The 13,146-nt window shown below is 37.7% G+C and overlaps 1 protein-coding gene across 1 annotated transcript; it reads left to right on the top strand.

Annotated features, from left to right (window-relative positions):
* Nucleotides 1-1,454: 1,454 nt before the first annotated feature.
* On the top strand, nucleotides 1,455-3,718 carry LOC129136001 (unconventional myosin-Vb-like). The gene has a single exon (XM_054658625.2). The coding sequence runs from the start codon at nucleotides 1,922-1,924 to the stop codon at nucleotides 2,852-2,854; it is 933 nt and encodes a 310-aa protein (XP_054514600.2). The 5' UTR covers nucleotides 1,455-1,921; the 3' UTR covers nucleotides 2,855-3,718.
* Nucleotides 3,719-13,146: the final 9,428 nt, after the last annotated feature.

Genomic DNA, 13,146 nt, shown 5'->3' with positions numbered 1-13,146 from the left:
AACATAATACAGAGACAAAATACATGAAATTTGTATTGTGGTACACATGTGCTTTGTGATCATATTTTTGTGTCATAAACAAAAAAAAAAAGTAGAAAGCTTAACCAAGAGAAATTTAGGGCACATAGAAGCATTCACGTGTTTTCATACTATGAGCTGGGGCTAAGGTGTCCTTTACCATGACAGTTGGTGAAGCATAAGAACAAATCAATTCACAAATGTTCTGGTAAATTCCAATTTCCCCATCTTAAATCATAGACCTAAGTCAGTCAAAGTCAGTCATATATATAGATATATGTGTGTGTGTGTATATAGATAAATATACAGGCACCTACTTAAGTGGTATGATTTAAGCATGGCAATAATGAGATAGGAATCATACTATTATTCCATTTTTACAGGTGAAGAAATCAAGGTCTACAAAAGAAATCAAATAATATGTCCAAATTCATATAGGCTTTGATTTTTGAACTTTCAAATTTTTGTCTTTGCTTAATACCTTTTGTTTTAAAATAATTTGACTCATAAGAAGTTAAAAAAAGAAGTAAAATGAATGACCATGCTATTTTCAGGCAACTTTCCCCAATGATTATATCTAACTTAACCTAGTACATTGCCAAAATCAGGAAATTGACATTGTTTCCATACCATTAACTTAGGTTCAGACCCTATTCATATTTCTAAGGATTTTACATGTACAGATGTGTTTGAATGTATGTGTGATGTGTGTGTATAGATCTATGAAGTGTGGATTTATGTAACCATTACCATTATCTGGATGCAGAACTGCTCTATCACCACAAACAAAGTACATGTTTTCACGTTATCCCTCACTAATCACATCTTCCAGCCAACCCTAACCCTTGGCAGCTACTGTTCTGTTCTCCAGCACTGGGATTATGCTATGTAATTCAGGTATTTTTGAAACCAAGCTTATGAGGTTGCTAAATAAATAATAATGTTTATAAACTATTATTTTCAGTCTTTATAAATGGCATACTGTAGCACATATTCCAATGTGCTATACATGTATAGGTGAGCCAAAGTTTGAACATGGATCTAAGTGCACAAACATAAAAAATATTGTATGCTTTTATCATAATATCTCTATTTGTAATCTTTTTCCCCAAATACTAGTAGTAGTGATGTTTGCTTTCTCTTATTTAAACTATCAGAATCTTTAAACTTTCTCTTATTTAAACTATAGTCATTACTAATTGAAAGTATGTTTGAATACTGCCTGATTCCACTTACACAAGATAGATATATATATCAGTCATATCTATGTGTGTGTATATATTTATATATATGTCAGTCATATATATGTGTGTATATATTTATATATATGTCAGTCATATATATGTGTATATATTTTTATATATCACATACACACATATATAGATGGAGTTAGGTCTATGATCTCTGTATATATTTATGTACACACATATGTATTTTTAAACTATTACATGAAGCAAATAGTACAGTTGATTTCATATAACAAGAGTTATTGGATTTATATGGGCAAAAGTTAATGCATATGGGCAAATAAATTGATGAACTTACAGACTCATTTATTTGACATATATTTATTGTGTGGTCTCTATTGAATGCTGGGTATCTTCCAGGAGCCTAAAATTCAGCAGTGAATGTAACAGGCTCAAATCCTTGTACTCAAGTAGCTAATATTCTAATCGAGGGAGAAGACAATAAACAAAGTTAATAAGCAAAATATTCAACATACTAGTTGATAGGAAGTTCTGTGGTGAAAAATAAAGTAAGAGGAAAAGAATGAGAGGAAGCTCTAAAAGCAACTGAAGATTTACATGAAGAAGCTGCCCAGGCGTTGGCCCAGAGTGAGAGGAAGCGCCATGAGTTCAACAGGCAGGTCACAGTTCAGTGGAAAGAAAAGGATTTCCAGGGCATGTTGGAGTGCCGCAAAGAGGGCGAGGCCCTCCTCATCCTCAACCTGGTGACAGACTTGAAGCCTCAGATGCTGTTGGACACAGTGCCCTGTCTCTCCGCCTACATCCTCTACATGTGCATTCGGCTCGCGGACCAAACCAACGATGATCTCAAGGTGTACTCCCTGATGACCTCCACCACCAACGGCATTAAGAAAGTCCTGAAGAAGCACAGTGATGACTTTGAGATGACGTCATTCCTGTTATCCAACACCTGCCACCTTCTTCACTGTCTGAAGCGGTACAGCGGGGATGAGGGCTTCATGACTCAGAATACAGCAAAGCACAACGAACACTGCCTTAAGAACTTTGACCTCACCGAATACCGTCAGGTACTGAGCGACCTTTCCATTCAGATCTACCAGCAGCTCTTTAAAATTGCCGAGGGTGTGTTACAGCCGATGATAGTTTCTGCCATGTTGGAAAATGAGAGCATTCAGGGTCTATCTGGTGTGAAGTCCACTGGCTCCCAGAAGCACTCCTCCAGCATGGCAGATGGGGATAACTCATACCGCCTGGAAGCTATCATCCGCCAGATGAATGCCTTTCATACAGTCATGTGTGACCAGGGCTTGGACCCTGAGATCATCCTGCAGGTATTCAAACAGCTCTTCTACATGATCAACGCAGTGACTCTTAATGACCTGCTCCTGCGGAAGGACGTCTGCTCTTGGAGCACAGGCATGCAACTCAGGTACAATGTAAGTCAGCTTGAGGAGTGGCTTTGGGGAAGAAACCTTCACCAGAGTGAAGTAGTTCAGACCATGGAACCTCTGATCCAAGCAGCCCAGCTCCTGCAATTAAAGAAGAAAACCCAGGAGGATGCAGAGGCCATCTGCTCCCTGTGTGCCTCTCTCAGCACCCAGCAGATTGTCAAAATTTTAAACCTTTAGCCTCCCCTGAATGAATTTGAAGAACAGGTAACAGTGGCCTTTATACAAATGATCCAGGCACAACTACAAGAGCAGAATGACCCTCAGCAACTGCTATTAGATGCCAAGCAAATGTTTCCTGTTTTGTTTCCATTTCATCCATCTTCCCTAACCATGGAGTCAATCCCAGCATGTCTCAATCTGGAGTTCCTCAATGAAGTAGATGCATGGTTAGTCTGATTCCCAATGTGAGCAAAAAGGAAGTATAGACAGTAAAGTAAATTCAAGGATCTGTTAAATCTGGTAAAAGTAGATCAAATCAGAGATTGACAGCCTGTGGAGGGTGCTGAACTATACAGAATTAGACACAACTATGGCGTTATTTTTTGTACGTACTGCTCAGAATAAAAACACTTGAAATGTGGAAGATTTTAAGTTTGATTTCAGTCCAACAAATATACATAATAATTTATAGACACCAAGCAGTCCCCATAGCCATATAAAAGATGCCAATTCTATAAAATGAAGCTGCCGAGTTTTAATCTTTGCATATAACTGGAGAATGTCCAAATTAAAATACTAACTATATATAAGTCACATAAATTGCCTTCAAAGGGCTTTTAACAAATAATAGTACTAATAACCATGATAATGACATATACTGACATTTCCCAAAGTTTGCAAACCATAGGTGTGGTAGAGTTTGTGGTGAGATGTGTTAAGAACAAAAATATGGGGATGAGACTTCTGAGAAATGTCCCCAAAATATTTTTTAATGGCTGATTTTACAAAGACAGCAGTGTTACTGACCTCCAAACCAGACATTTTGAGTACTGGTTTCTGAAGCAAAATTAGAAGTGCCAGTCCTCAGTGTCCTCAAATGCTTTTGTGTAATCTTGGTTTAATGGAAGAGATGATTAAAATGCTGCCATCTGAAACTCCAAGTGAGAAAGATGGAAAAATAATTTGTGTCTGATGCTAGTCCATACACTTTCCAAGTCCCACAAAACTCTCACAAAAATGTATATAAGCTAAATATTACAAAATGATAACAACTTGTTTTATTTATAGATGTAAAAAACAAACAATGTGAAAGTTTTTAATCTCTTAATACCATTAAGCCTCCAGTAAGAGCCTCATATAATGCTCTACTATTCCAAACAACTAAATAGTAAAACAAATTAACTTCGCACATCAGATTATCTGAAAAACCTTCAAAAATACTCAGCTCGGGGATTACTATTATACAAAAGTTTGGGGTTTTTTTAAGAGAATAAAATGGCTTAGGTCAACTTTCCCCTTTCAGGTTATTTTCAACGTTTTTCAAACGTTGTAATTCAAAATTGTAAATATCTCTCCTATGAAATAAGGATTTTAAAAATGAGTAATTCAGTAATATAACAGACGTAGATGTTTGCTGCTCTTAGAATTTTTTGTTTGTTTGTTTTTGGGCTCTTCAAAAGCAAGCATTCAGTTAGAAACCCATATTATTCTTTCCACACTTTTTAAATTATACTTAAAGTTCTAGGGTACATGTGCACAATGTGCAGGTTTGTTGCATATGTATACATGTGCCATGTTGGTTTGCTGCACCCACTAACTCGTCATTTCCATTAGGTATATCTTGTAATGCTATCCCTCCCCCCTCCCCCCACCACACAGCAGGCCCTGGTGTGTGATGTTCGCCTTCCTGTGTCCAAGTGTTCTCATTGTTCAATTCCCACCTATGAGTGACAACATGCGGTGTTTGGTTTTTTGTCCTTGCGATAGTTTGCTGAGAATGATGGTTTCCAGCTTCATCCATGTCCCTACAAAGGACATGAACTCATCATTTTTTATGGCTGCATGGTATTCCATGTTCTTTCCACACATTTTTTTTACTGTCTTTTCCGTATTTCTTGATAGCAGTATGCTGTTTCCATGATAAGAACAAATAGTGTTTGCCAATCATAGAAGAACAGCCTCTGTATTACATTGAGAAAATGAGATTTATCCATGGATTGGAAGTAGAACAGCCTGCCTCCACCCTCCTTTACTCAACCACCCAACTTAAAAGGCTCTAGGAAACACAGCACACTCCAAGCTACCTTCTGTACTGTGCCCTTAGACCACAGCTTCCTCAGTCATTCTCTGCATCTCCTGGGGCTTAACCCAGTCTTAGCCTGTGTTGAGGCTGCTGACAATTGTGTTCCAATCAGTTGCCATGGACATTATCCCTTCTACATCCACATTAAACATGCCAGCTTCTCTTGGGTGTCTGCAGAGCTGTGCCTTTTTCTTTCAGTTACAGTTACATAATCACTGACGTCCATGACACTCACACATGGATCCATGTGCTGACTTCATTTAGAAGGCCAATCTAAAACAACTGGGTTTGTGGCTACCTCTTTAAAGTTGTTTGTGAAGTATAATTTGCTTTTTGATGCACTTTAGTTTGAAACTGAGTCCCTTATGTAAGGACTGTCCTTAATCTTAAAAGACCAAAAATGCCTTGTTAGAGTGTTAAGGAGTTTTGACATGCAGTGGTTCCACAAATACAGTGGCTTACTGTCCTTATATACTGTCTTACACCATCGTTCTCTCCATCTCTCTTGGTCACTACTGTCTGCTGTCACTGGTTAATCACTAGATGCCAAGAGCTTACTGAACAAAAGCTTGGCAATCAGAATAAATGGGGATGCAAGGACCTTATGAATTGTCTACTTAGCCTAAGAAATGGCAGGTTTAGTTCTTCTCTTCCAAAAGATACAGGTATATCACTGGAATTGTACTTAAAATTTATAGATGACTAGCAAATATATACTTTATATGTACTTAACATTTAGATCAATCTTATTTAATACTTGGAGGTTAGAAGAAGCATCTTTAGGGGAACTATATAATATTCTCTTAGAATTTTCTCTGCATTTTAAAAAATCATTTCATCTCAAACACTTATCAGCGTCATGAAATCAGTAATGACTCTTAAACAATTCAACATAAAGGTTTGAACTCTGCACTAGATGTCTCTTTAATTTTTTAATATTTAAAATTTAGTTCAGGCTTTTCTTACCAGGTGCCTTTAGTGGTGACTAAGATAACTGACTTCTCAATTGTTTCTCTGAAAAAAATGTTGCTGTGGGAATAATTTTAATGTTCAATGTGATATCATGGTGGAGTTTTGTCTTTTAAAACATTAGAAGCATTTTAAATACTAAGAATCAAATATTTATAGATCAAACACTTGTGTTTTAAGTATTATACGGGACCTGTTTACATATAGTAAATGTGTATGTATACATGAGTTGTTGCTGAAGCCGACAAGCATATTACATACATGCATTTTCCCTGTGCCATCATAGTTGCAGTTAGAGTTCTAGTACCTGTAGGCTCACCTGGGAGGCAGATTAGACCCAAAGGTAGACATTTTTCCCTTTCCCTGAAGCATGATGGTGGTAGTTGATTCTTTGATTTCCTTAGTACCAAACTTTAAGGCTTTTGTAAAAACAAAACGAAAAAACTAGGAGCTTGGAACATTTAAAAATTAACGCTCCTACCATCAAGTCCTCAAATATTTACTTAGAACCTTCATACATTAAGATTCTGGTAACCAATAAATTAGAATTTATTTCTTCTGCATAAAGTAAATTTTCATACACTCGACCTACTGAGACAGCAAAGGTGTCCTAATTTGAGGCATTTGTGTAATGCCTACATAACTAAATGGTAACTAAAATGGGACAGCATGGGGCAAGACCTTGTAGTTCTTCACAGACTATTTGTCATCAGTTTCTCCAATTAATTTGCTGCATGAGCCAAATAACCATAATTCACCTTTTGTACCCACTGGAGCCATAATTAGAGAATCAGAGGGTGTAGACAGAGGTTAATGCCAATGACAAACACAGGGCAAGATTTATTATTATTATAAAGGTCATTACATACAAAAGATTTTTTTTTAAATTCCTAATTCTAACAAAGGGGATCAACCAGAAATGAAACTAAGCTACTTTCTGAAGTGACACTGTGTCAGAATAATCCAGATTTGAATATAACATTTTGCCACCCACTGACATTTAGATGAAGGACTGCCTCTCCGGAAGAGTTCAGAACATATTCAGGGGTGAACCTAACACCAGGGAAGAAAGACTACTGATGAAAATATTTTTCCACTTTGAACAAATCTGTAAACTACACCTTTCTTTATAGAAAAATGCTTGGAATAGTCACTGTAATATTTAGCTGTGGATAAAAATTTGTGAAAATAAATACTTTTGAATTAGAAAAAGCAAGGAAGAAGAATGGGGTTGATAGGATGTATATTTAAAATAGATTAACCAGGAACAACTGCACTGTGTTTTATATATGTGTGATAACATATGTATAATTATATATCACTATATATAATAACTATATCTTTATATCTGGTGCAGGTGAGTAAATAACCCATGCAAATATCTGGGGAAGGAATAATCCAGGCACTACAGGAATATCAAAAAGGCCAATATGACACAAGCAGAGTAATGACAGAGTGATATGGAGTGAGGAGCAGATGAAATAATAAGAAAAGTAGGCAGGTCTTTTTGAGGGGTATGCGTCTCAAATTCTAATTTGCATATAAATCACCAAGGTTTCACATTAAAATAAAGATTCTGATTCAGGTGGTCTGGAGAGTTTATATTTCTTACAAGTTTCAGGGGATGCTGGTGCTACTGGTCTGTGTATCACACTTTGAATACCAAAGGACTGGAGATGTGTGCATGGTAAAGAGCTTTGGGATGTGAGTAATGTGGGTTGAATTGTGTCTTCCCCAAAAAGATGTTCAAATCCCAACTCTCAGTACTTGTAAATATGATATTACTTGGAAATAAAATCTTGCCTAGTCAATCAAGTTAAGTGGATTCAGATGGGCCCTTATCAAATGACTAGTGTGCTTGTAAGAACGTGGATATTTAGAAAAACACAGAGTGGATAAAGTATGTGAAGATGAAGGAAGAGAGTGGAGTCATGTAACTACAAGCCAGAGAATGCCAAGGATTGATGGCAACTCTGAGAAGCTAGGAAAAGACAAGGAAGGATCCTCCCCTGGAGCCTTCAGAGACCATGACCCTGATGACACCTTACTTTCAACTCCTAGCCTCCAGAACTGTGAGAGAATAAATTTCTGTACTTTTAACCTACTCAGTTGGTGGTAATTTGTTGCAGTAGCCTGAGGAAACTAATACCTTGAGTGGGATGGAGAGTGAAGTCATTGGAGGGTTTTAAGAGAAGAATGGCTCGGTCTGACTTATTCTTAAAGAATCACCCTAATTGCAGAAACAAGAATAGACTGAAGGCAAGGGGCTACAGGGAAGTAGGAAGACCAGTTAGGCGGCTATAGCAGTAAACCTAACTGGAGAGTGGAGAGATGGTGGTTTGAATCAGGGGGGTAGTGATGGTGGTGAGACAGGAACAGAATCTGAAGATGTTTTGAATTACTATTGATAAAATTTGTTAACATAGTATGAGCTATAAAAAAATGAGGGTGGCTGGGAATGGTGGCTTACTCCTGTAATCACAGCACTTAGGGAGGCTGAGATGGGTGGATTACCTGAGGTCAGGAGTTTGAGACCAGCCTGGCCAACATGGTGAAACCCTGTCTCTACTAAAAATACAAACATTAGCCGGGCATGTTGGTGGGTGCCTGTAATCCCAGCTCCTCAGGAAGCTGAGGCAAGGGAATCACTTGAACCCAGGAGGTGGTGGTTGCAGTGAGCCAAGATCATGCCATTGCACTCCAACCTGGATGACAAGAGTGAAACTCCATGTCAAAAAAAAAACGTAGAATGATTTATAATACTTTGGGTAGAAACCTAGTAATGGGATTGCTGGGTCAAATGGTATTTCTGGTTCTAGAACCTTGAGAAATCACCACACTGCCTTTCACAACAGTTGAACTAACTTACACTCCCATCAACAGTGTAAAAGCATTCCTATTTCTCCATATCCTCTCCAGTGTCTATTGTTTCCTGACTTTTTAGTGGTCGCCATTCTAACTGGCGTGGGATGGTATCTCACTGTGGTTTTGATTTGCATTTCTCTAATGACCAGTGATGTGCGAGATCGGTCAGGGTGGTAGGAGAAGCTATAAGGAAAGACGCAAGCCTTCTTGAAAGGTTGGAAGGTCTTGCAAAAGCTTCATGAGAGAATAAAGGTGAAGGAAGAAAATTCTCTTTCTCTGAGGCTAAGGGTGAGAAGTAGGTGCAAGGAAAAGTGAAGAAGTTTATCTAAATATGCTTGTTTACTTATGTCATCCGGAAACTGACTTTTGAACTTCTGAGCATGAGACTGCTCCCTGTAAGAGGGAGCAAAAATGTTAATTACCCAGCAATTGTGTTGACTCCAGGCCTTGGACGTTATGCCAGTACTGAATAAATACAAGCAGCTCTGACTTATCGAGACTGCTAACTCTCCTCTGCCCCTAGTGCTCGCAGCCTCCTAGCCTGCTCTTACCCCGTATATTTGTGTCTGAGTACTCCTTTCTTCTGTTGCTCAGCCAGGGTCTGCGGGATGGACCCGGCACAGTGATGATGAGCTTTTTTTCATGTTTGTTGGCCGCATAAATTTCTTCTTTTGAGAAGTGTCTGTTCACATCCTTTGCCCACTTTTTGATGGGGTTGGCACAAGCACATGTATGTTTACTGCAGCACTATTCACAATAGCAAAGACTTGGAACCAACCCAAATGCCCATCAATAATAGCAGCCTGGATAAAGAAAATGTGGCACATATATACCATGGAATATTATGCAGCCATAAAAAAGAATGTGTTCATGTCTTTTGCAGGGACATAGATGAAGCTGGAAACCACAGTCTCAGCAAACTAACACAGGAACAGAAAACCAAACACTGCATATTCTCACTCATAAGTGGGAGTTGAACAATAAGAACACATGGATACAAGGAGGGGAATATTACACACAAGGGCCTGTCAGGGGGTGGGGGGTAAGGGAGGGATAGCATTAGCAGAAATACCTAATGTAGATGACAGGTTGATAGGTGCAGCAAACCACCATGGCACATGTATACCTATGTAACAAACCTGCATGTTCTGCACCTGTATCACAAAACTTAAAGTATAATTAAAAAAAAAAATAGGGCTGCCAAGGGTATAAACAGGGTGTTTCGTGGCTTAATAACTGTATAACTATAAGGATGGAGTCTATTACCTCCTGATATGAGGAACATGATGAGAGAAGGTGAGAATGGGGAAGATGCTGGGTAAGTGGGGAGAATAGTAGGAGATTAAGAGCTCTTTTTGAGGTATGTTCGCTTTGAGATGCCTATTTTGCCTGCAAGTGGAGATGTAATTAGGCTACTTGGCATAAGTCTGGAGTCCAGAGCATAGGTCTCCACTGGAGATTTATCTGACATGAGTTATTAAGAGAAATTATGATGTTTGGCAAGCATGTCCTTAAGTTGTGAGATTAACATCAAGAAGGACAATCATGTACTTCTAAAACATGGTGTTCAGTGTCACTTATTTGAAAACATACTGGGCCATTATTTGACCTGTGACAGTTCTGACATTCATTCTAAGATTACCAGATATGAAAGTCAGGAGACTGATTATTTTCTTTTTTGGTGCTTTTCTCACTCTAAACTTCAACTTTCCATATCATTAAAGCCACTGAGGTAAACAATTAGCCTAAGAGGTATATTCATTACTTTTTTGCTGCCTTTAAATTTGATGCCTCATTGTAAAAAATATGACCTCACTTGTATTTGTGTGGATGATATTTTAAAAGATCATACTGGGCAGAGAATATGGACACTTTCATTATTTAATACTTTAGACTAATGCCAATCATTCAAACATGAATTCTTCGTTCATCTGTCTTGTCAAAGAAACAGAGCTCATATTGCATATGTGAAATATCACCTAGTGTCTATTTCAATCGTATATATTTTCTGTTTGTATCTTAGAAAAATTATTTCACCTCAACAAGCATATTGCTTGTTGGAAATATCTGGATATAGTGATAAAATAATTATTTTCATCAACATCTGAAGAAAATGCCTATGTATCTGTTGGGATGGGAGGTGGGATGGAGAGGTGTGCAGTTGTCTAGCACCACTTGTGGCTGGGAAGGTATGTGTGTCTACAGTAACAGAAAAATCTATTGTTACCACAAAGATTCCCCATAGCTCCTTTAAAAATAAAACTGCCATCTTGATCTCCATCTGCCTGAATCTTTGCGTATCTCTCCCTTAGTTCAAAATTCTGACAGAGAATAGAAGCATATTTATCAATCCTTCAAGCCCCAGTAGAAACATCAGAGGGAGAAAACTTACCTATTTTGAAATGGTTGACCAATTCTCAGTGACAAAGCTACAGTTACAGTCTGATTTTCTTGTCCATTGCCAAGAAAAAATGATTCAGTCTGACTCCAATTTATAAGGGCATGTTGAAAGCAAGAATCCTACTTGTAGAGATTCTTCTTCTAGGCATGCGGAATGGTTATTCCAGGTAATGGATTCCTAATTTGCCCTTCTGTGGAACTAGATTTGCATGACAGATGACAGAATATTTGTCACCTTAAGATTCTTGAAAAATTAATTTAAAGCCATGCTATTTCTAATTGTTTTGGCTTATGCTCTGAAGTTTGTTTTGTTTTGTTTTTTGTTTTTTGTTTTTTTGAGACAGAGTCTCGCTCTGTCGCCCAGGCTGGATTGCAGTGGCGCGATCTCGGCTCACTGCAAGCTCTGCCTCCCGGGTTCACGCCACTCTCCTGCCTCGGCCTCCCGAGTAGCTGGGACTACAGGCGCCCGCCGCCACACCCAACTAATTTTTTTGTATTTTTAGTAGAGACGGGGTTCACCATGTTAGCCAGGATGGTCTTGATCTCCTGACCTCGTGATCCGCCCACCTCAGCCTCCCAAAGTGCTGGGATTATAGGCATAAGCCACCGTGCCCGGCCTGCTTTTAGCTCTTACAATCGAGGGTAAATCTACTTATAAGGGTGGATTGCAATATGCATATATTTGAAGAAACCTGATACACATTGCTTCATTTTTTCATACAGCCTTAAGCAGATTATTAAATTTACCTTTTTATTTGAGTACTAACACTTTTCCTACATAGTTAGAGAGAGCTGTTTGCTCAGTTAATGCAGCAAAGGGATGAGGGTAAGAATGTGTGACAGTTAGCTCATTCTAATTTGCTTATTGATTGTTGGACATATTCCCTCAATTACTTGACCTCAGCTCCTATATTGAGGCTTACATTAGGTGAACACCCAGGGTCTCAGGGCTCCACGTGGGTGTTTGAAATCACTTGTCTAGATATATAAAAGAGAACAGGATATACTCACCACTTGCTTGGACACATTTTACTGCCTAAACGGTTCATTTACACTGGCCAGTGATGCATTACTTCTTGCCCCTAAGCGTTTCTCAATCTGTTTTTTGTATCTAAAATACGCCTTTTTCTCCATAATCTTTTAAGTTGTCTTTTTTTGCTAGCATTGCTTATAAAATCTCATTTTCTCCAAGAAATCTCTTTTGAAGCTTAGAAAAACAAAATTGGGGTAATATTTTCTAGGTAAATAGGCACAATTCTATAATTCTATATTCCATGATTTGTATTAAATATAATATAAATATTGATACATATTCTTTGTCTTTCAGAATAGGTATGTTATGTTCATATGTGTCAGGTTGGATCAGTATTTAAATTTTACTACTGAGATAAACAAAGAGTTATTAGCAATTTTTAAAAGTTGCTGTACAATTTGTCATATTTCATTGTGCTTCTTAATGACAAATATGTCCAAGATTATATCGGGAGATGCCATTTTCTGTACTTTATCCCCAGATTTGGGAGTGATACTTATTACAGCTCTCAGAATTTCAAGAAATAGTAGCACTACTTTTAACTAGACTAAAGTCTTTTGTTTTTCTTTTGTATAACTTTCTGGACATTTGTAAATTCACAGGATGTCTTCCTCAAATCACAAAATGCCTATCGTCTAATTCAATTGGGAGGTCAGATACCAGTTTAATTCTGGAGCCATATGAATATTGCCTGAGTTAATGTTATAGCTGAATATCATGCAAATGTGGAAAAAGTCTATTGAATCAATGTCATTTTATACATGGAAATAAGCAAACAGTTTTAAATAATATGGAATATTAAAAATCTTTCTAGTAAACCAATGTTTATGCTTTTCAATTGTCTTGCTAAAGAAACATAGCTTCTTTTACCATGATGGAAAATATTGTGCTGGAAATAAAGAAAATAACAAATTTTGGGTCTCAGCTTAGGTTATCAGTTACCTAGTCTTAAACAAATGA

The sequence above is a fragment of the Pan troglodytes genome, chromosome 11 (genome assembly GCF_028858775.2).
Source record: "Pan troglodytes isolate AG18354 chromosome 11, NHGRI_mPanTro3-v2.0_pri, whole genome shotgun sequence".
NCBI lineage: Eukaryota > Metazoa > Chordata > Mammalia > Primates > Hominidae > Pan > Pan troglodytes.
The sequence above is the reverse complement of the archived record's forward strand: the minus strand, read 5'-3'. Positions and strand labels throughout refer to the sequence as shown.